The 20,854-nt window shown below is 43.1% G+C and overlaps 1 protein-coding gene across 1 annotated transcript in view; it reads right to left on the bottom strand.

Moving 5' to 3' along the window:
* MYOM2 (myomesin 2) overlaps positions 1–18,960 on the bottom strand; it is a 76,095-nt gene extending 57,135 nt beyond the window's left edge. The window contains exons 1-9 of the mRNA XM_084830925.1: positions 18,886–18,960; positions 15,830–15,918; positions 15,688–15,738; positions 13,898–14,062; positions 4,858–5,019; positions 3,644–3,785; positions 2,612–2,811; positions 1,561–1,614; positions 32–159 (exon numbers count right to left, since the gene is read on the bottom strand). Coding sequence (XP_084687051.1) covers positions 32–159; positions 1,561–1,614; positions 2,612–2,811; positions 3,644–3,785; positions 4,858–5,019; positions 13,898–14,045 — 834 coding nt within the window. The 5' untranslated portion in view covers positions 14,046–14,062; positions 15,688–15,738; positions 15,830–15,918; positions 18,886–18,960. The remainder of the gene's footprint in view (positions 1–31; positions 160–1,560; positions 1,615–2,611; positions 2,812–3,643; positions 3,786–4,857; positions 5,020–13,897; positions 14,063–15,687; positions 15,739–15,829; positions 15,919–18,885) is intronic.
* Positions 18,961–20,854: the final 1,894 nt, after the last annotated feature.

Genomic DNA, 20,854 nt, shown 5'->3' with positions numbered 1-20,854 from the left:
TACAGCTGAATGCAACTATACGGCACAGTACCTTCTCAATGAAATATGATAATGGCTCTTTGCCACGGGGAACAGGTGGATCCCAGCTGAGTACAACATATGTTTTGCTGGTTTCTGAAGCGTGTACATTGGTGGGAGGTCCGGGAATCTTAACGTCGCCTAGAGGAATAATAGACTCAGTAAGTGTTAAATGCCAGATTAACCTCCCAGGTCAGCGCTTATGCAAGAGTTTGTCTTTCTGAAGTCCCTTGCTAGAGTGCATTGCTTTGCTATTAAGGGGCATAATATCAGCTTTACAGTTTATGAAGGCTGCTTCATTTCTATTTTGAGAAATCCAAACAAGCCAATTAAAAGTGAAGCATTGATTTTCCACAGCTAATATAAATTTTTCAGTGGGGGTGGGGGGAATCCACATGTATTCGTCTCACAAGATTTTTGTTTGGCTTTGATCACATTTGAATCACTTTAATCTGCTGTACTAAATGGCTTGATAAAGTCTTCGTACTTTATGCAAATGCAAGACAGGGTTGATCAAAGACAGGCACCCTAGAGCTTCCGCCCCTGAAAAATGAGAAAGGAGAAGCGTTTGCATGAAAGATCACAGCAATTAAGTACAAAACAGTACAGGTAAAGCATGGAAGGAAAAGCATCATGGAAGAAATCTCTCTCTTACCCCTGGAATGACAATGAGAACCAATGTAATGTCCAGCATAGGAATGAGGAATTCCTGTCATCTAACCACCTTTGCTCTCAAATTCCCACCAAGTGGCAATTCAAGGCCTTGTAATCTGGGATATTTAAGAGGCGAAGGGGATCTTAGTTTCTCTCTGCACCGGCTCTGTTTACCTGAGATGCTCTGCAGGCGTGAATGCTGCCCAAAGTAACAACAATCCCAACAATCTCCACCTTGTCTTTTCACCATCGTATCTAATAACACTCAGATCTGTGATGTGACATCAGCATTGGCAGCAGCCAATGAAATGGAGTGAAAGTGGGGAAACTCAGGCTACAATGACATCACATGTTCTGTCAGTGGAGGCTGGTGGATTCTATTTCAGTGGGCTGGTGAATCTGCTCTGGGTTTCAGTCAGAACCAGTCAGAATTCTAACAGAGCTATCCAAGGTGCTGAACCCATTTTGGGGATAAGGTTCAGCATTTTGGATAGCTCCTTTAGAGTTCTGACTGAAACCCAGAGTGGATCACTGCCCCACTGAAATCGGAGCCACCAACCTCAACTGGTTCTGTATCTGGTTCTGTAACTCCTCATCAGCCTTTTCTCCCTTCACTGCTGGCATGCGCAGCCCCACAAATCATGGCTCCCTGTCATGAGGGAAACTCGGCATCTCAGAAGAGCCCTTCCCTTGCTCTCAAGCTCTCCTCCCCATAAGAGTTGCCTATGTATATACAGGTGCATATATGTACATATTTATCTCTAGATCAAGAAACAAAAAGGAGGAGTGTATGGAGGAAAACCGAAGGCCAGCCAAGAACAAGCCAAACTGCAAGGAGGGACCACCAGTGCACCTATATGGACACAAAATTACAGACCAGTAACATACCTTCAAAGTCATCTTGATAGATTACCATTTCCTTGCCTCCATCCAGATGAATAGCTGAAGATCAAGGGAAAAAATATTTATTTTATTTTTACCCCGCCTTTCTACCCAGAAAAATGGCACTCAAGCAGCTTGAATCCTCATATTTCCCTCTCTGCTTTACTTGAATGCATTCACACTTTCCAAAGAAAGTGAGGAACTTCATCAAAAGCAACCATGCTGGTGGTACAAAGCTACCCTGTCACGTGCATTCTGTATCAAATCAGAGGAAAGAGGATTTTACTGTAGAAACAAGAAAAATGAATCCATGCAGGCTCTTGACTACAACTAAAAGGAGCCCATTTGATGACAGCCTTTATCTTTTGATTACAAGAGCAAGAAACACAAGTATATCAAGGCTATGAGACATCACATGGTCTGTGTTCCCTTGCATTATCATCAGCAAGTGAAGGTAATATCAGGAAAGAGAAAGCAAAGATGGCAATAGCTACTCTATTGTTTTTCTGCTTTAAAGAAGCAAAATCTTCCTTTCAAATTCTGACAGTACAATCCTAACCCTGTTTCCTCAAGAAAAAGTGCCACTGATTTCAATGAGGTTTAGTGTCGAACTGAACATTGCATTAAATATATAGTGTGCAGCTGCCCCTATACTTTTTCTTTCTTCACAAATAGATGTGTTGGCCCTGGTCTGGATTGGGACCACCTCAAGCAAGATGGGAAGATTTAACTCTCCCCCCTGCACCTGCTCCCCTCCTCTACATGGGGATGTAAAACAGAGAACAAATTTAATTAGTGCCAATTGACTTTTTTCTTTTTTAAAACCCCCATGTTTGTGGGAAGGGAGATGGAATATCAGGACGGGAGAAGGTTTAAACTCCCTTCCTCATGCATGGTGGCCCCAATCCAAGTTAGGGGCCTGCATGCTTAGTTAATAAAAAGTAGAGTGGCAGCTGCATGCCACGTCTTTAAGGTAACATGTAGTTTGGTCTTTACTCCACTGTAAGTGGGTTTAGGATTGCGGCTTCAGTAAATACTGAAGAGTTCCTTTACTTACTTTGCAATCTCTCCAGGTCAACAGGATCAAGGGCTGCCACTGCCTCAGACATTCTCGATGGCCTGCTGATGCCAGACTGGTTGACTGCCCTCACACGGAATGTGTAGGAACGCCCTTCAAACAATCCCGTCACGGGATACTTGCAGATTTTCACAGGAGCATCGTTGCACTGAACCCAGTTTTCAGTGCCCACTTCACACCTGGTTTGAAAAAAATTGTGGAAAGGCATGAGGGGGAGAAAGGATTTCCATCATTTTATAATCATCAACTTATGATGAACATGAGATGTTTCCCTGTGACTGGATCCCACATCGCTCCAGGAACATTTGACTAATGGAATCAGGTGGAATGGGCATATCATATGGAAAGTTCCTCATATATAACTTGGGATATTATCCGGAGTGTTGAATACACATACGGTATTTTATTGCCATCGGGCCTTACATCCACAGCTGAATGTAAGGTGGAGTCAATGACTTTAGCAACTCTGGATGGCAAACAAGATCCCACTGTTACTGATGGTACAAACCAAAGGTAGTGACAATCTGATCTGAAAGTCATATATTATCCTGACTGGTGGAACACAACCTGCTACGAGAAAACAAAACAATTCACACATGTCTGCTGGTGGCTACTGCATTATGTAGCACTCCTCATGCAGGAATGAGGTGTCCCAGATCATGCATACACCACAACAGAACTTTCAGATCTCCTCGGAAAAAAATGGAGTCAGTTCACACATTCAGCTGTGAGTTATCGGGTATTGGGTAAACAAGTGGTGTACATGCATGTGAGAAGCAGCTCAAGTAGCTCTGGGGCTGAGGCTGAAGTCTTGCTCTTTGTGGAGAAATCACAAAACACCACACAGAAACAGCAATAATAAAAGTGACTGGAATGATACTGCTCTAATTCACTACAGGGAGCAAAACCAGTATAATCATTCCAGTTTTTTAAAAAAGCCGTATTCCTTCAAGTATTGTTCATAGCTTTGATAGACCAAACAAACAAACACTCTTCCCTCCAGACATATACCTATCCACAAAGTATCCAATAACTGGAGCTTCGTGGGTTGTATTTGGTGGTTTCCAAGTAACAATAACATAATCTCTGTTAGCATCATAGCATTTCACATCCATTGGCGCTCCTGGTGCCCCCATCACAAGCGCATCAGCATCTAAAACCAAGGCAAAGTCCAAATTAAATCACACTTGGGCCATAATTCAACTGATACTGTAAAGTGGCAAACATGGTACATGGTGCTTCATTCCGAGTTTCAATTAAACTAAACAGAGGGGCATCACAAATGGAATGCAATGGAAGATTTGCATGCACACACAACTGTATTTCTAAGCATGTGATCCTGAGTACGCTTACATGAGGTCAATTCTACTGAAATCAGTTAGACCCACTTACAACTATATAAGTTTATTGTCAGCACCAAAGTGTCACAGACTATAAATCAGCACAGCTCTGTTGCTTTCAGCAGGGTATGCTGAGGATTCAGCCGAAAGCCTTTCAGAGAATCTAAAAGGCAGCGCATACAGAAAGGTGCTCAATTAAAAGAAGAAGGAATGTAAAGCTGAGGTCTGGCCCATAAGGACTTACGTCACCGTATTCCGACTTGCAAGGGGAATTGTCAATGCAAATGTGAGGTCAAATTGTCATCCTCATTCTTTCTTGATATATTCATCTCCTTTTCATCTTAAAAAAAAATGCTTGGGCAAACCTTTTGCTTTTCTTCCTCTGACATTACATAAGTACAGCTTGCTTCTCTGGTAAGTGTGAACACTGTGATGTGGACACACAAGTTCTTCACCCAGTCTCTGTATGAGAGCCAGTGTAGTGTAGTGACTAGAGTGTTGGACTGGGAACCTGGAGATCCGAGTTCTAGTCCCCACTCGGCCATGGAAGCTCACTGGGTGACTTTGGGCCAGTCACAGGCTCTCAGCCCAACCTACCTCACAGGGTTGTTGTTGTGAGGATAAAATGGAGAGGAGGAGGATTATGTACACTGCCTTGGGTTTCTTAAGGAGGAAAAATGGTGGGCTATAAATGTAATTAATTAATTAATTAATTAATTAATATTCAGTCACCACTAGCGTAACCACTGAAATTATGGGACTTGCCTCATAACTTCCCAGCACTTGGAGAAGGCAGTGAGACCCTTCCCCCCCCCCCGCCCCAGGTCTGATGATCAGACATGAAGAACAAAGCAGAACCAGCCCATGAATGGAAAAAAGGCATACCTCTCACAAACAGATATGCGCTGTATTCATTTACTCCCCCTTTAGAAATGATGCGCAGGGTGTACAAGCCTTCATCATCCTTGTTCAGGTGCGTGAAAGACAAGGCTGCCTGGCCTTCTCCAAAGAATGGTTTTGTCCACTTGGATTCTTTTATCAGCACATCTGGAAGAGATTTGCAAGTGAGCATATGCCATCAAGTGAAGCAGTGACGACCGGCCCTGATCTGGTTCTTCCTTGTATGAATAACTGAGACAACCATTTTAGGGCAAATGTATGCAGCAGCTAGTTTAAAACTTACAAAATTCTACCTTGAAGGACAGACTTGTCGACCTCCAGATTTATGCCACCCCTGATTATATAAAGATGCATGTGCCTTATTTTTGTGTCATTCAACACTGTCCTCTGGAGACCTAATGGCAGGACATATCACCACCACTGCCACTGTTAACAAACCAACTCACTTGGAACTTCCCCAAATAATACCAACTCTTTTGAAGCGATGTCATGAAAACCTAATCTAGAGTATGATCAAGCCAAAGTCAAGTACTTTTAAATCCTATTGATTTCAACAGCAGCAAATAAAGCACAGACTTTGCTCTCCTGCTGAAATCAATGGGATTTAAATATGCTTAACTTTGGCTGGACTGCACCCCTAATGAGGAGTTATCACTCTATGCATTTTTTATCCTTGTTAATAAACTTCTCTATTGAAGGCATGTGTCAGATTAAACTGGAAGGGAAAAAATGGCTTAAGGCCAGATTTCACTTTAATCTGAAGTCTGCTATAAATACACACTTGATTTAAAATCTTTTGGGCATTCCTGCTGAGCAGTGAATTAAATTAAGTTTGAATTTTTCACAGGTGAGAGGTTGCAACTTGAGATTAATGTAAATTAGTCTGATTGACTGGTGCAATTGATGCAATGAAATGTAAAGAATATTTTATCTTGGCCAAAGATGTTTCTACCTATTCTGGTTTCTACTTATTAGCTTAATAATTGATTGGTTATTTTTGTAGGAGGGCAGGGAGTTTCACTCCCTGATAACTGTTCTGTACAGTTATGCGCTAATCAATGCAGCCTTGTTCCAGGATTGCTGAATGAAAACATATACACAGTCTATTTTAAAAAGCCATAGGCAGGGCATTTTGAACAGTGACTATATACAATGGATAATCAAATGCTCATAACTGACATATGTCTTACATTTTTTAAATAAGAAGGCTAGTACTTATTATAGAGGGACATCTATTTGCCATATAATGAAGTGTACAAAGCCCTAAACAACTTGGGACCAGGATACCTGAGACAGCGCCTTCTCCCTTACCAACCTGCCCAATTACTGAGGGAATTAAAGGTCATGCTCCTGGAGGTTCTACATGGACCTGTGACCCCACTGGAGTCGACCTGGAGAAGAGCCTTCAGTATGGTGGCCCCTTCCTATGGAACTCCCTGCCATTAGAAGTCAAGCAGGTGCCAACACTAGGTTGTTTTTGGTGCTTCCTGAAAACAGCTCTTTTCCAGGAAGCCTTCCTTGGTTAACCAGCCTCAGTTTTATTTGCACTCTGTGTTTTTTTAAGGATAATTTTAATATCATGTTTCATTCTTTCCTCTTTTTATTTTTTGTTCATTTTATCTCTTGTTGTTCACCGTTCTGGAATCTGTTTAGATTCTGGAATGGTGTAAATAATATTGTAAATAAATAAATATAACTGGGGTAGGGGGTGGAATCCGTTATTTGGTCGTGCATACATTTTCTGTGTGTTTATTCTTATGAAACTACTCTTAGTTGCAGTGGCTCTGTGTCTCATTCATGAGTTATAAATTCATCTACATATTAGCAAGGTCCATAACTCATTGTTAGAGCGCATGCTTTACATACAGAAGGTCTCATCCCTGCCATCTCCAGTTAGAAGGCCCAGGTAGAAGGTGATGGGAAAAATTCTCCTGGAGACCCTGGTACCAGTCAGAGTACACAATACTAGAATAGAAGGACATATAGTTTGTCCTGGTATTAGGCAGTTAGGAAATCTTTCCTGTCTCTTATGCTTCAGATGCTGCTTGTTTGTTTAAAGCATTTTTATTCCACTCTTCAGCCAAAAAGGCTCCCAGAGCAGTTTATATATTATTGATAAAACAAGACAGTCCCTGCCTGCAGGCTTACAATCTAAAAGACACAAAAGGGAAGAGGGATGGGGAGGGAAGAGGCAAAAAGCAAACTGAAGTACAAATTCTTAAAGTTAAATCGTAGTTTTCAGAATGACCAGCTGGAATAGTTCAGGAAGAGGAAGAGTCCAATGAAGCAGAAGCCAATCTGCATGGCCGATTCAGTGTGGAGTGACAGCACATCAGGGTCATTCATGACAGAGGACGCTGTCACCAATCCACAGCAACCCTGCAGCTTCCCTCTGGAGAAGGCTCATTTTCAAAAAGTCTTTTTAGTGTGTCTTTTTTTCCTTAAATGCGGCTCCTGTGTGGTTCTGTTGCAGTGTGCCCCGTCCCGCACACATTAAATCCTGGGCATACCTATTTCTGTGACCTGGTCAAGGGGTGGGACCACCCCCTTCTTTTCTCCCATTCCCGTTTTTTCCCCATTCACAATAGGGCTGCTTTCCCATTCACAATATCTAGCCTCTTTTTCTCATCCACAGTATCTCAGTAGCGCTTTTTCAGGCATTCACAATAGTGGAGTAGCTAATTTCCCCATTCACAGTACGTAGCCTGTACTTCCCATGCATAAAAGTGCAGTAGCACTATTTAAAGCATTTGCAATAGCGCAGTAGCTGCTTTAGGCATTCAGATTATGTAGCCTGTTTTTCCCCATTCACAATAGTGCAGTATCTTTTAATCTTTTAATTTTTGTGAACCGCTCAGAGAGCTTCGGCTATTGGGTGGTACAGAAATTAAATGAAATAAATAAATAAATAAATATTTCACAATATCCCAATGGCGAATGAGAGGAGAGAGGTGTGGCATAAACTGCAGGGCTTTAATTCAGTGCTTCCAGTAAGCTTTCCTGAGCAGGGGAGCGTAGACAGGGGCAGGGATCAAGCCTCTCTCATTTGCCGAGCAGCATCCATGGGGCTGATGACATTCAGTTCTATTCCAGCCACCCAACCCCGAAGTATGAGGGTTTCAAGTGCTGTATGACCTGTGAAAGCAGGTTTTCAGGTATTGTATGCTCCACTTTCCTTGCTCCATGGACCAAAGCAATTTCATGAAAATCCAGATACAACCAGAAAGCACTTCTCCATGTAGATGGAGACCCCTGGTCTTTCACGGGAGCTAATGGATTGGTCCTGCTCCCCACCTCCCTCTGCTGATGCTTGATGGAATGGCTGCGGCCAACTGACAGCTGAGAGAGGGGATCAAATAAAAGCAGTACTTGTATTCACTGCTTTTGCTTGAGCTCTACAAACTCATTTTAACAAATCTTTGGATATTAAAAATGTTGCCATTTAATGTGGCTTAAATATAAAGAGAGCTGTTTTACTGTACTAGAAAACCAGGTCACTCATTCAGTTTTCTGTAAAGGAAGCTAAGATGTCATCTTGTTTGCACTTTGGGGACTGGTTTTTCAAAGAAGGTAAGAAAAGTCCATTCATAGAATCATAGAATCATAGAACAGTAGGGTTGGAAGGGGCCTATAAGACGATCAAGTTGTGAATTCTTATGTGGGAACTGCCATTAAATGCTATACTTGGTAAGGAGAGCTATTCCTTCTGACCTGCGTGAGGCCTATCAGTTGCTTTGTTCCTGTGTCAAGGTCCAGTAACAATCTCTTCTCAGGTTGAACACTCTCCATTAGTCTGCCTAAGCAAACGGAAATGGGGCTATGGTAGAATTCTTGAGCCCAAGTTTGGTTGACGGAAATGTCAATGTTATAAACTGATATCCTGGGAGTATGCCACCATATTTTGAGACCAACTCATTATGAGTTCCAGCAACAAGAGTGTTGGACAAGAACTAGAAGTACAAATGGGCACCTTCAGTACCTTAGGAGGTTACAAACAGAGTCCTGAAGAAATCCATTAAAACTAGAGTATGCTAAAGACATATTTCAATGTCTCAGCGGATCACTTTTTGGAAATATAAATTGCAGGCATGGAGCACCCAATCCAGTTCAGGACCACAGTGGTTTGTAAATGGTTGAACCCCCCTAATCCCTCCACATCAGGGTCCTGATCCGGATCAGGTCCACTGAGCTTACTTTCAAGTAAAAACAAAAACAACAAAACACTGCTGATAGCTATGGGTGCTTCCAGGCAGACAGCTTCCTGCAGGACCAGTCAAAAGGTATTGGGCAGGAATTCCATCTTTCCCTCCTTAACAGATGTTTAGTGGTAAGAAAAAAGATGGAGGGTTACAAATGGGACACACACAATCCTGTAAAATTCTGTGATTGACGCAGGTTGATTGCACTATAAAACCCATTCTTATGTCTTCGAAGCCCGCTCTTATGTCTTCGAAATGACATGGTTTGGCTCTTCCACCGGCTTTGAACTGCCCGTGAAGGAGGACTTCATCTTTTCCATCCCTGGCTCCATAGCAGCGGAAGATTATAGCCAATAAATGCTTTAAACTATACGGAACAAGGACAGCAGTCCCATGGGTCTAATTAGCAGAAGTAAACCACAGAAGTCCTTCCATTTCTTTCCATGATTTTGTAATCAGTTTAATCATCTATCACCCTTTATTTATTTTTAAATTAATACTGCCTCTAAAGAAAAGCATTAACTCAGAGCAGTTATACTATGTTTAGGGTCTGTCTCTTATAAAACAGAAACCACCCCACTACTTCTGCACATGGAGATATTCTAGAGAATTGGCTCATAAACTCTGCTAACTTGCGAGTTTCTGAGTCTATTTTTCCTTTGTACTCACCTTGCATTAGCAAACGTGTCAAACTGTAAAAACCATTTGAAGAGCTAATATTTGATTAAACTGATTATTTCTTTGTCCTTTGCCTGGAACTCCTATTGAGCTACTTAAATCAAAGGGCTTTTTGATTTCACCAATGCAAAATAGGAGTCACTCATGATGATGGTTAGGAAGCCCGTGGACAGAGCTATTGCTTTCCTCTGACCACTGTGTTGATATCACAAAAATGGATAGCAAATAGCTACCCAATTTTTACAAAGTCCCCACTGACAGATAGAGCAGGTTTGTGCTCACCAACAGTCTTACACAGTTGGATCCGGACTTCCTATGAGTGGAACTCCACACTCCCTCCAGAGGAAGGGAGAGGCAGTAGCAACCCACCACCACCATTTGATATCCACCAAGCCTCATCATTACAGGCTTCCAAGTGAACCCTAAAGGTTTATCTATCTACCTTGGCCTATGGTCGAGTCAGGATTTTATTGGGTGCCATTGCATATATAGTGTTATCTGGTTTTCATTGTCAATTTGATTTTATCATTGCTTTTATCATTGTTTCATTGTGTTTTGTGGATTTCAATGTGCACACTGCCTTAGGAGGGCTTTCCCTAAAAGGCAGCTTATACGTATTTTAAATAAATAAATAAATAAATAAATAAAATTCCTCCTGCCCCCGAACATCCCAAAAATCTGCTCTCAATCCTAGGGTGATACTCTGGAACAATGTGGGAGGTGGTACATGGGGGTGGGCGCTACCAGGGGAAAGGAGAACCAGCCAAACCAAATCCCTTCTTCCTCTACTGGGAGCCTCCCTAGATCTCAGCCCCTTTTGCAAATGGAAAGAGCCCTTTCATTCATGGAAGAACATGTCTGGAATCACCCCATTTACAGCTAGCTGGGTCTTTCAGGATATTTTACAACAAAAGACATATTGGTTTTGATTCTCTCCAATAGAATCCAAACATGTATAATCTTCATTCCAATCCTGCTAAGGAATTGGTACATACTGAAGCTTGCTCCCATGCATTTTATTCGTTTTATTTCTTTAGAACATTTCTTATCCCACCCTTTAGCCTGAAGGCTCTCAAAGCAGCTAGTGATAATGAAAAGCATAATAAAACAATAAAAACACACAATATAAACAAATTGAAAAGCCTAACGTCTACCCATGTCAAGCCAAGTTAAAACACAATCTAAAACCTTAAAAACAAAAAAGCTAAAAGGCCTGGCCAAGTAAAATGGTCATCACTTTTTACTGAAAAGGCTCTGCACCAGGCTTCCTTAGAAAGAGTATTCCAGAGTCAGGGAGCCACAAATAAGAAGGCCCTATGTCAGGTCACACCCTGCTTCACCTCCAGAAGTTGGAGGAGGACTCCAAGAAGAAAATCTGAGGATGATCTTAATATCCAGGCAGGTTCACATGGGGAAAACAGATCCTTAAGTACCGTGGTCCAAATCTGCTTAGGGTAGCCTTGGAAACAGGCCCACGAAAATCACTAGCCCGCAAAAAGAACAAAAACAAACAAATACTAACCTACTAAGAGGCTAGTAAAGCTAGTAACCTGCCTTTCTATGCTGCCAGTGTCGCAAACACAAGCGACTAGTCTCTTAGCAGGCCAGTAAAAAAAATAATGGTCTCCTACCAAGGGGGTGGACAGAGGACACACAGAATGATGAATCCCTTCCCCTGTCAGCCCGCTGTATTTCTGTGCTGGCCGCAAAGGAGGGGGCTTGTCTTCCTCTGCAGCTAGCCCAGAAATAAAGCAGGCTGGCCTGGCTGACAGAGGAGGGGCAGAGTGCGCCATCCCTCCTCTGTCAGCCTGATCACTCACTTGCCTGGAGTTCCATGCAGTTGTCTGCACTGAATTCCTGGTCACCTAGGGCAAACAGGTGAGTTGTTAAATGCAAGGCTGGTTTGGGGCTTTAACGGTTAAAACCAGCACTTTTGAATTGTGCCTGGAAATGGATTAGAACCCAGTAGACCTGCTTTAAGACTGGGAGGATAAATTCTATATGCCCAGCCCTCTATTTTGCACCAACTGAAGTTTCTGAGTAGTCTCAAAGGCAGCACCACATGTATAATTGTTTGAGCATAAATGGGCACTCTGCACTCAACTTCTGAACCCAATCCAGCTGCCAGAGCTGAGCAGCTGTAATCCCATCCCATAATCAGCAGCAACAGTGTAGCTCAAGTCGTTTGGGAGGGGGAACAGGAGCTGGATTTGGTGCCCTGCCTCCTGCTGTCTCCTCCCAGCCAAACAGCTGATCATCATGATGTCGACTGTCTGACTGCTGGCACAGTTAGATCACTGTATTTACCAAATATTTGGGAATGGGATTCCCAGCCTTTTAATCTGCAGCAAGGATCTGAAATGTATTTCTTGATATCTCCCCAATGTGTTGTGAACCATACTGTAGGATGTGATTTTAACAGATACTGTGTCCCCCAAAGTTTAATAGCCAATAAATGCTTTGAACTATAGCCATTTGGCACAAGTGCGGCATTTCCAGGGGTCTCATTAGCAGAAGTAAACCACAGAAGTCCACCTCAGCCGTTTATCATTTGTATAATTCAGAGAAAAAGAAGATGAAGAAAACTGAGTTATTTTAATACCAAAGGAAAATGAAACATACACTGTAGGACAGCATAAACCCAAACCTAGTCTTTCTATATTGATTATGCTACAATCATTACTTTTTTAGAAAAACAGTCATCATGTTCAGTCCATTGGTATCCTCCTTACCAATAAGATTTTTTGGCCTTTGGGTCTAATACTATTAATAATGAGTGATGCAGCTGCATTTCATAATTAGTTGGGTCATTGGCTGAAACTCATCTGCTCATAACGTTCACCTTTGTAGCGAGCCTGGATCAGCGTATTACAAATTCGCTATTAAGTTCGCAATTAATTGTGAGCTTCAGCACACGTAGAGTCTGCATCTAAACAATGCCATTTCTGTGCATGCTTTGAATTGGCTGGTTTAACTCTTGAACAATCCAGTGTGTCCACTGCTGTGTCTCTTGTTGTTGCTGCTGCCGCAGCTCTGACTCTACAAGATGGAATCTGTAGATCCATCTTCTTCTCTTCTCCATGTACCAACAATCGGCAATGACGAGTAGACATCACACAGGCAAGCCTAGGGATGTACGAATCCCCTTACCTTGCGTCCGCAGGGGGATCCTCCGGGGGGGGGGAGGTGATCCATTCCTCCCCCCCGGAATCTGAGCTGGCCTGCTCCGCTCTGTGGAGCTACCAGCCAGCTCTGTCCCAGCTCCTATCTGCGCAGAACAGTGCTCTCCGGACGCAAATGGTGTCAGCTACGCCATTTGCGTCCCCGTTTCTTCTCGCGATAGGCTATGCGTCTCTATTTCCATAGACACTAACGTAGCCTATCGCGTGAAAAACCAGGGTCACAAATGGTGTCCACTACGCCATTTGTGTCCCTGTTTTTTCACGCGATAGGCTACGTAAGTTTCTACATAAATAGAGGCGCGTAGCCTATCATGAGGAAAAATGGGGATGCAAATGGCATAGCGGATGCCATTTGCATCTGATCACTTACTTCTGGGTTCCGCACAGATGGCGGAATGGAACTGGCTGGGGGGGGATATTCAGTCCGGAGAGGCACAGGTAAGCGCGTTCGTTCCGCCACGGACTTTGGGGGCCTGAACTCACTGGAATTCAGCCTCATTGGAGTCCGTGGCAGATTCCGTGGACATCCCTAGGCAAGCCACAGAAAAACAACTAATCAGAAAAGGGCTACGTAATGTGGTGATGCAAGATGTCATGTCACACTACACAATTCCCAACTACAGCTCTCAAGATACACTTTGATATTGTGCATGCACAAAAACCCATATACATAGAACAAGAGTTCATATTAAAGGAGAACTCTTCTCTGAGCTGGATTTGTTACTTTCCAAGGAAATAACACATTCACCCAGGATAAGTTCACCCATCATTATTAACAATGGAGTGTAGAGCCCACAGACGATTCACATGAAGACAGCAGTCACTTTTTACAGGTCTGTTGCTCTTGGGAAAGTGAGGGATCTGTCCAAAGACACTTGCAGAGTGGGTTTCAACTGACACCTCTTGAAAAATTGCAAACCAGTTTAAGGGCAGCCATATACTTCCCCTGAAGAAAGGAAAACCTACCGTCTCTGTACCACTCAGCACGAGGCCGGAGACGATTCAGCTCTGGGGTGACCAGGAGACCACATCTGAGGGTAAGAGTGTCACCTTCCACTCCAAAGGTGACACCAAACCTCTCCAAAAACTGAACATCAAAATGACTGAAGCACATGTCCAGCGGCAGAGGCACTGTGTGTAAAGCAAGAATGAAGCAGGTGTGAAGGATTGTCATAGAGATACAAGTTATCATGTAGACACTTCATTATGAAATAGTGATGATGCAGAGACTGAGGGACTAGGTCTAAAGCTGAACTTAAGACTTCCTTTTCTTCCAGAGAGTTGAAGGTGATATGATACGGACATCAGTGCTTGAGATGTGTACACTCATAGGGTAATACCCAACAGGGCTGCTGTGCTCCCTCTGATTCTGTTGTGCAAACAGGATCACCATTGCACAACAGGGATTTAGTGCTTCATGAAGCAAACCCTGAAATGAGCAGAAACACTAGTTTCCAGATCAGGACATGCTGGTGGAGTTCTGTTATGCGGGCACAGCTGACCTGCCCCATTCTAGCAATGAGTGTTTATGCTCCTTTCCAGTTCCTATCCAAAGTGTTACATCCCCATTGTGCAAGCAGTGGGTCCCGCTGGTGCTTGGGCAACATTGAATACTGGCCATGGGGTTTGCAGGTTTTCAAAAACCTGCAATGCCCATTTAAACACCATTGAGCGTGGGATAAAAATAAGCACATGAGTATATACCACGATCAGTATATACCATGATCAGTGACACCACTTTCAACTCTCTTTAAAATGTATCACTCTTAGAGCCATTTTCCCCAGAAAGGTAAAAGCATCATGGGTAATAAGGAGAACATGAGCGCAGTGTGAATCAGCCACTTTAAAAAAATGTCTGTTGTGTTGTCCTCCAACAGAAATGGTTATCCGATCCACCCTTCTTGTCCAAGAATGAAATCAGAGATCAACATGTGTTTGGAGCATTCTTATTCTTATTATCATCAGGTCTGGGTTGCAGCCATCCCTTATGTTTTCAGAAATGGTTCTTGCTTCTTTGTCCCCAAATGCTAGGTGAAATCTGATACCTGCAGCAACTACCAGTGACTAATTCATTCAGTCTGCAAGCTCCATCTTGAAGCTGAGTCTAAATTGCAGTTCTCAGGGCCACAACACCCAACCGGATTTTTGAACTTTCTGTTTCTTCCCCCATCCCCTACTTTTTTTCTTTTTTGTACCACCAAGCCTGACAAAGAGTTCTGGAGAACTCAGAAGCTTGCATACTTTGGGGGGGCATTTTGGTTGGTCCTTATAAAATAAAGGTATTGCTCAATTGTGGGTTTGGGATCATTAGCATTATTATTATCACCATCTTCTGAAGTTCCATTACACCTTTTTTAGAACTATAATTGAGGTAACTTATGAATATTAAAGGAATGCATAAATATTAAAGCACAGCTTTCCAAAACATTAACCATTAAACACTGGTTGTGATTTGCCCCAAAGAGCCTAAAAGGGTTGATCATTTGGAGGACTTCTTTTGAGATGGAGTTCCACAAGCCCACTACTGAGAAGGCCATGTTATTAACCCCTACAGATGTTAGGAGGGGGGTCAGGCACCCAGAGCAGGGCCCCTCCTAAAGACCAAAACAGAGGCTCAAGCTCATACAGAGAGAGGCGTTCCTGAGGTATGCTGTCCCTGGGACATTTAGGGCTCTACAGATCAAAACTAGCACCTCAAATTGCTACTGAGGCTTCCAACACCCATATGATTGCATCGAATTGCAAAGTGAACTTACATTGACTGGATAGAATTCCAGCAGGGTATGGCTCTTCATCCCCTCTGTACCCTGGAAGAAAGCAACAGACAGTTGTGACACAAGCATCTCTTAAGTATAATTGCCTGTATTTCTGTTTCACGTGTTTCCATGGCTTACTTACTCCTCACAATGACCGCGGCATTGGTTGATGCCTGTCCATGCACGTTTGTTGCCACAGCAGTATAGGTAGCAGTGTCATCATAGTGAGCTCTAAACAGGATAAGAGACAGACATGAATATAAATTGTAATTACTGATACTCACATTCCAAGGCTTACATGGGGGCTGGGGGGGGGGAGAATAATCTAAGAGACCTGCACATCTCATGGCTCACAAGGCAAACACAGCTCATCAGATATGGACCCTGGACAACCATGGGCACAATGAACCTGCCCTGAATGACTGCCTGGGTCTGCAAAAAACAGGGCGATTTTTTTCCTCCTGGAAGACCTCAATGAGTGGTCTATATTTTGCTCATGGTTTTCAAGAGCTTATGTAACCTCTCGCAAACCCTGAGCCAAACACAGCCGCTTTCCCACTATATCAGTGCAATCTCTGTAGCTGGCTAGGATGTCAGCACCACCATTACATTTACACTGCAGCAGTCCCCAATCTGTCACCCTCCAGATGGGATTGGACTACAGCTCCCATTATCCTCAACTGGCTGAGGATGGTGGGAGTTGGAGTCCAGCCCATGTGAAGGATGCTAGGTTGGGGAAGGCTGGCATAAAACCACACAAAAGGAGATGAATTAACATTGCAGCAGCATAGTAGTGGAGTGGCCTTGAAGGTTTATGGACATGTGGCTCACAGCTAAATATAGCCTCCAAAACAAGACCCACTAATTTTATCATGTTATAAGATAACACACTGTAAAACATATAAGATTATGTAGGTTTTGTACATGTACACACATACAATTAGAACAGCAGTCACCATAGTTTTCACTTCGTTTCCTCTCCCCTTTGCTACGAAAAAGATAGACATATGTAAAAGAGATACATATGAGCAAAGGGCTGGATGTGCCCGATCCTGTCTGATCTCGGAAGCCAAGCAGGGTCAGCCCTGGTTAGTACCAGGATGGGAGACCGCCTGGGAATCAGGCTTCCTGCCCTGAGCAGGGGGTTGGACTTGATGGTCTTGTAGGCTCCTTCCAACCCTATGATTCTATGATCAGCACTTTGAATGCCGATTCATTCATCAGTCTTATTCCCCGCCCCGCCCCCCACGCACACATTTCAGGACATCTGTCCACCTTTAAATATATATAGTTCAATGTAATATTAATTGTAATCTATACATATTAAGTGTAACGTGTACATTTATTTATATAAATGTTAATTATTTAAAAACAAAACAAAAATCAATTTTATGAAGAGTTGCGAAACAGCTCTGGAGATGGCATGATCGAGGTGGGTTTGGAACATCACCGACCGATGTCAGTCAGCAATGAGAACAGACAGCTTCTGCTGTGAACTCACAGGACTGGTTTCCCCTTCCCAAAAGTGGTTTGTTTGATCAAAATGTGGTGAGTGCATTTCACAGCCAGTCAAATAATGTTGTATGCGGCCATAAAGTGTAATATTTCCCTTAGGTTAGGAATAAAAAGAGGTTGACTGCAAAACAACTGTATTTATTACATGGAATGTGATCGATAAAACACGAACAGGCCTCCGTCAGACTCGGGATGCACCGAGCGTCCTCCTAGCTTTGAATCAAGTCATAGGAGCATCTTTTTGCTACAGGTTCAGTGGGAATTTGCCTTCAACGTAACTTATTAACATCCTAAGCCATGTCCTAGGGCAAGTGTGGAGATCCTGTGACCCTCCAGATGTTGTTTGACTCTAACTCCCATCAGCCAATGGTCAGGGATTAGCATTACAACATCTGGAGGGCCACAGGTTTCCTCACCCCTGTCTTAGGGAAAAATCTGAAACCTCATGATGGCAGCAGCCTTGCTGATGCTAAACATGGTCTGTGTCTGGTTAGTGCTTAGATGGGAGACTGTCTGGGAATCCTATGCACACCACCTTGAATACTGTTCAAGGAAGGTGAAGTATAACTCAGTGGTGTAGTGGTAAATGTTGAAGTGCAGGCTCTCATCATGACAGTCCCTGTAGCCACACCCCCAAGAAGAGTCCAAAAATTTAGGCAGCTGTGTTGATCCATGTCAATAGATCATTTAGCAGTTTTCATCTCCACCAGGAGTGGGTCTTTTGTAAAGCTAAGGGGTCTTAATTGCCCATTCAGGACCAAATGACCCCAAAATGCTTTGCATTACAACAGGGAATTTACAACAGAGATGTAACAAAATTCATTCCCCCACCCAACCTACTATTAGGATTGCAGCTAAGCTCAGAGGGAACAGAGCAGTCTGGGGGGGGAGAGGGAGGTAACAGATGAAATCAGTGTCCCAACTAATAAAGAAGTCCCAGTGCAGTGTCTCTATGAGGCCTGGCTCCACTACACCTCTGGTATAAATGTAATAAATAAAATACTACATATAGCCTCAGCTTCTGCAGCCATTAGCAACAAGTCCGATATTACACGCTAGAATCAAGACTCCAGTGCAACAAATGAATTTGCCCAGAGTAATGTCCCCCCGCAAAAAAAAGGGGGGGGTGGAGGCAGGGTTAGAACCAAACTCTGTGGAACACATTGTAAAACTATACTACCACTGTGCCTTCAGCTCCTAAGGTCCTATAAGTAACTTCTTAAAAACTCTGGCTATTTCCATCATATTCTTGACAATACGTGCTTTTGTATGCAATTCATTTACATCCTCACCTGTTTGCTGGGCAAACTTATTCCAAGGTATCAGAGACCACCTTTTTTATTTTCCATGTCTTTCATGGAACATTTAAGAATCAGATTTCCTCTCCAAAGAACAATTTGGTGTGTGTGCGAGTTCTTGGGAAAGTCAGGTGAAAGGGATATAAATATTGCTTTCACAGTTGCATGTGGCATTAGGAACATCTGATTTCACAAACAAGAACTGACATGGGGAGTCTGGATACCAAGTGTGACAGGGTTGTAGATTTTGTAGTGTGCCGTGCAGCACACCTGTGAAAGAGACAGCCATGTCATGGCCCTGCTTTGCATGAGGGAAAGAGATAGGAAGATATAGAGGAAATAATAAAAAAGACAAGAAGGAAAGACCTGCAGACAGAGCACTTACTTTAGACTATGACATCACTGAAAGGTGGAATGAATATTCACTATATTTTTTGATAGCTCGCTTCTGAATGTCAGTAAACCCAGGCCAGGAGGAATCGTTTGATATGCAAGGGTTATAGCTCCTCCTAGAGGCAGATTACCACTCATGCATTGCAAAAAGCAGAGGCGAATCAGTGCAATTAGGAGTCATAGAAACTTGAATATTGTGTGTTATACTACAGAAGTATGTAATATAGTCATGATGAAAAATTGTGCTGTGGATGCTATTTACTTACTTACTTACTTACTTACTTTAATTCCTTTAAAAACACCTCACTTTTCTTTCTAGGGAAACTCGAAGTAGCTAACAATAAATATAAATTCAAGATTCGTGCTTCTGTTCAATTAGCATAGCTTTTACACAGAATTTTTAAAGGGCAAACTATACTCATAACTGTTCCCAGGCTTCTAAAAAGTTAAAATAACTATGGGTTGCATAAATTAGCAGCCTCATTTAGAAAGGAGGGGAGACCTTTGCTGTTACTGTTGTTAAACAATTGGGAGGCAGAAATCCTTGCACTGCTACAGCATCACCACAACTAGGGGCTATTCTACACAAGGCTATTAATCTGCTATGCCTACTTTTGGTTTCATCCATGGGCAGCATTATACACTGGCCCACCGGCCATGGCCCCCAGATCTTTTGAGCTATGCCCCAGATCTTCAGAGCTGCCCCAGTTGCTGTCATCTGCCTTAATACAAGCCTCCTCTTCTCTCTGAACTCAGTAGCCTTGCAGTTACTAGGAGACCTTAGGGCTCACTCCCTTAGCAGAATTATAGGGAATGTAACATGAAGGCTCTTTTTAAACTAGAGGGGAGACCTTTCCTTCCACACTCTGCTTTTTATTTTCATTAAGTCCAGAGTCCAAAATTGCCTAACAGCACCATTGTCACCCAGCTTTCTTGGGGTGTACCTAACTCTGCAGAAACCTGCCCAACCAATTGCTACTGTGTCCTGGACCACTCTAGGCAGCAAGGTCCTGACAAGAGGAAGAGCAGGTGTATTGGCTGCTCACATACCAAATGGAGTGCCAGAGGCTTTCCTCATCTGTTGCTTCCTCCCAGCTGGCTCAGGCCCCTTACCATGGGGGGAAACAGAAGTGGATTTCCTTGCAAAAAGTTTTTGAATGAGCGGCAATGTCTGAATTTACAGCAAGGGAATGTATGTGTGTCTGGCTTGCCCGAGTGTGTCTGGAGCTCCTTGGCTCTGCAGTCATCTTTCTGGAGTGCCCCTGCTTTTTGCATGATCCAACTGGCCAGATTCTGCTGGGTGCATGGTCCTCCTCGGCATCAAGGGCTTGCGCTAGGCTAGAGAAAGATGAATAAATGTAGGAGGAGGACGGGGGCTTGTTGCTTTTTTGTGTTCAAAACCCACAATGCTTTGTGGCATCTTAAAGGCTCCCAAATTTATTGTAGCATAATAAACTTTCACAGACAGGAGTCCATTGTACAGAAAGTTATTTTGAAAGATGCTGCGTTTCATGTAACTGGGGGAAAATGGAACTTGCTGAGGTAAAGCTACAGGAGCCCTGTTGCATCTGATCCCCCCAGACTATCTGGCCTTTTGCCCACATGTGCTTCACCTCCTGCTGCCTGCCTCCCTGGAAGCTTTCTGCCTGAGGCTTTTTTTCCCTGAAATCACATGTCCTTTTCTCCCCTGCCCATAATCCCTTTTTACAAATAGGGGTGACCTTAGGAGACAGAGTCCTTTAAAGACACACACACACACACACATTTTAGAGCCTGAGCCAGCTGCCTCAGACAGCTGGTTTGGGATATCATGAAAAAGCAGCAAATTAATCATTACCTAATTTATTAATTATTATTGTATTTTCACTGCCAGGGAAGGGGAGTACTACTTGAGTACTACTATGCACCTTGACTGGGGTTGTGGGGGAAAGGTGCCATTTGCGTCTCTGCCTCAAGCAAAA

This window comes from Heloderma suspectum, chromosome 1, assembly GCF_057233095.1.
Source record: "Heloderma suspectum isolate Gila_16-S chromosome 1, 16-S_ref, whole genome shotgun sequence".
Taxonomy (NCBI): domain Eukaryota; kingdom Metazoa; phylum Chordata; class Lepidosauria; order Squamata; family Helodermatidae; genus Heloderma; species Heloderma suspectum.
Note: the sequence above shows the minus strand (reverse complement) of the source record. Positions and strands in the feature narration are given on the sequence as shown.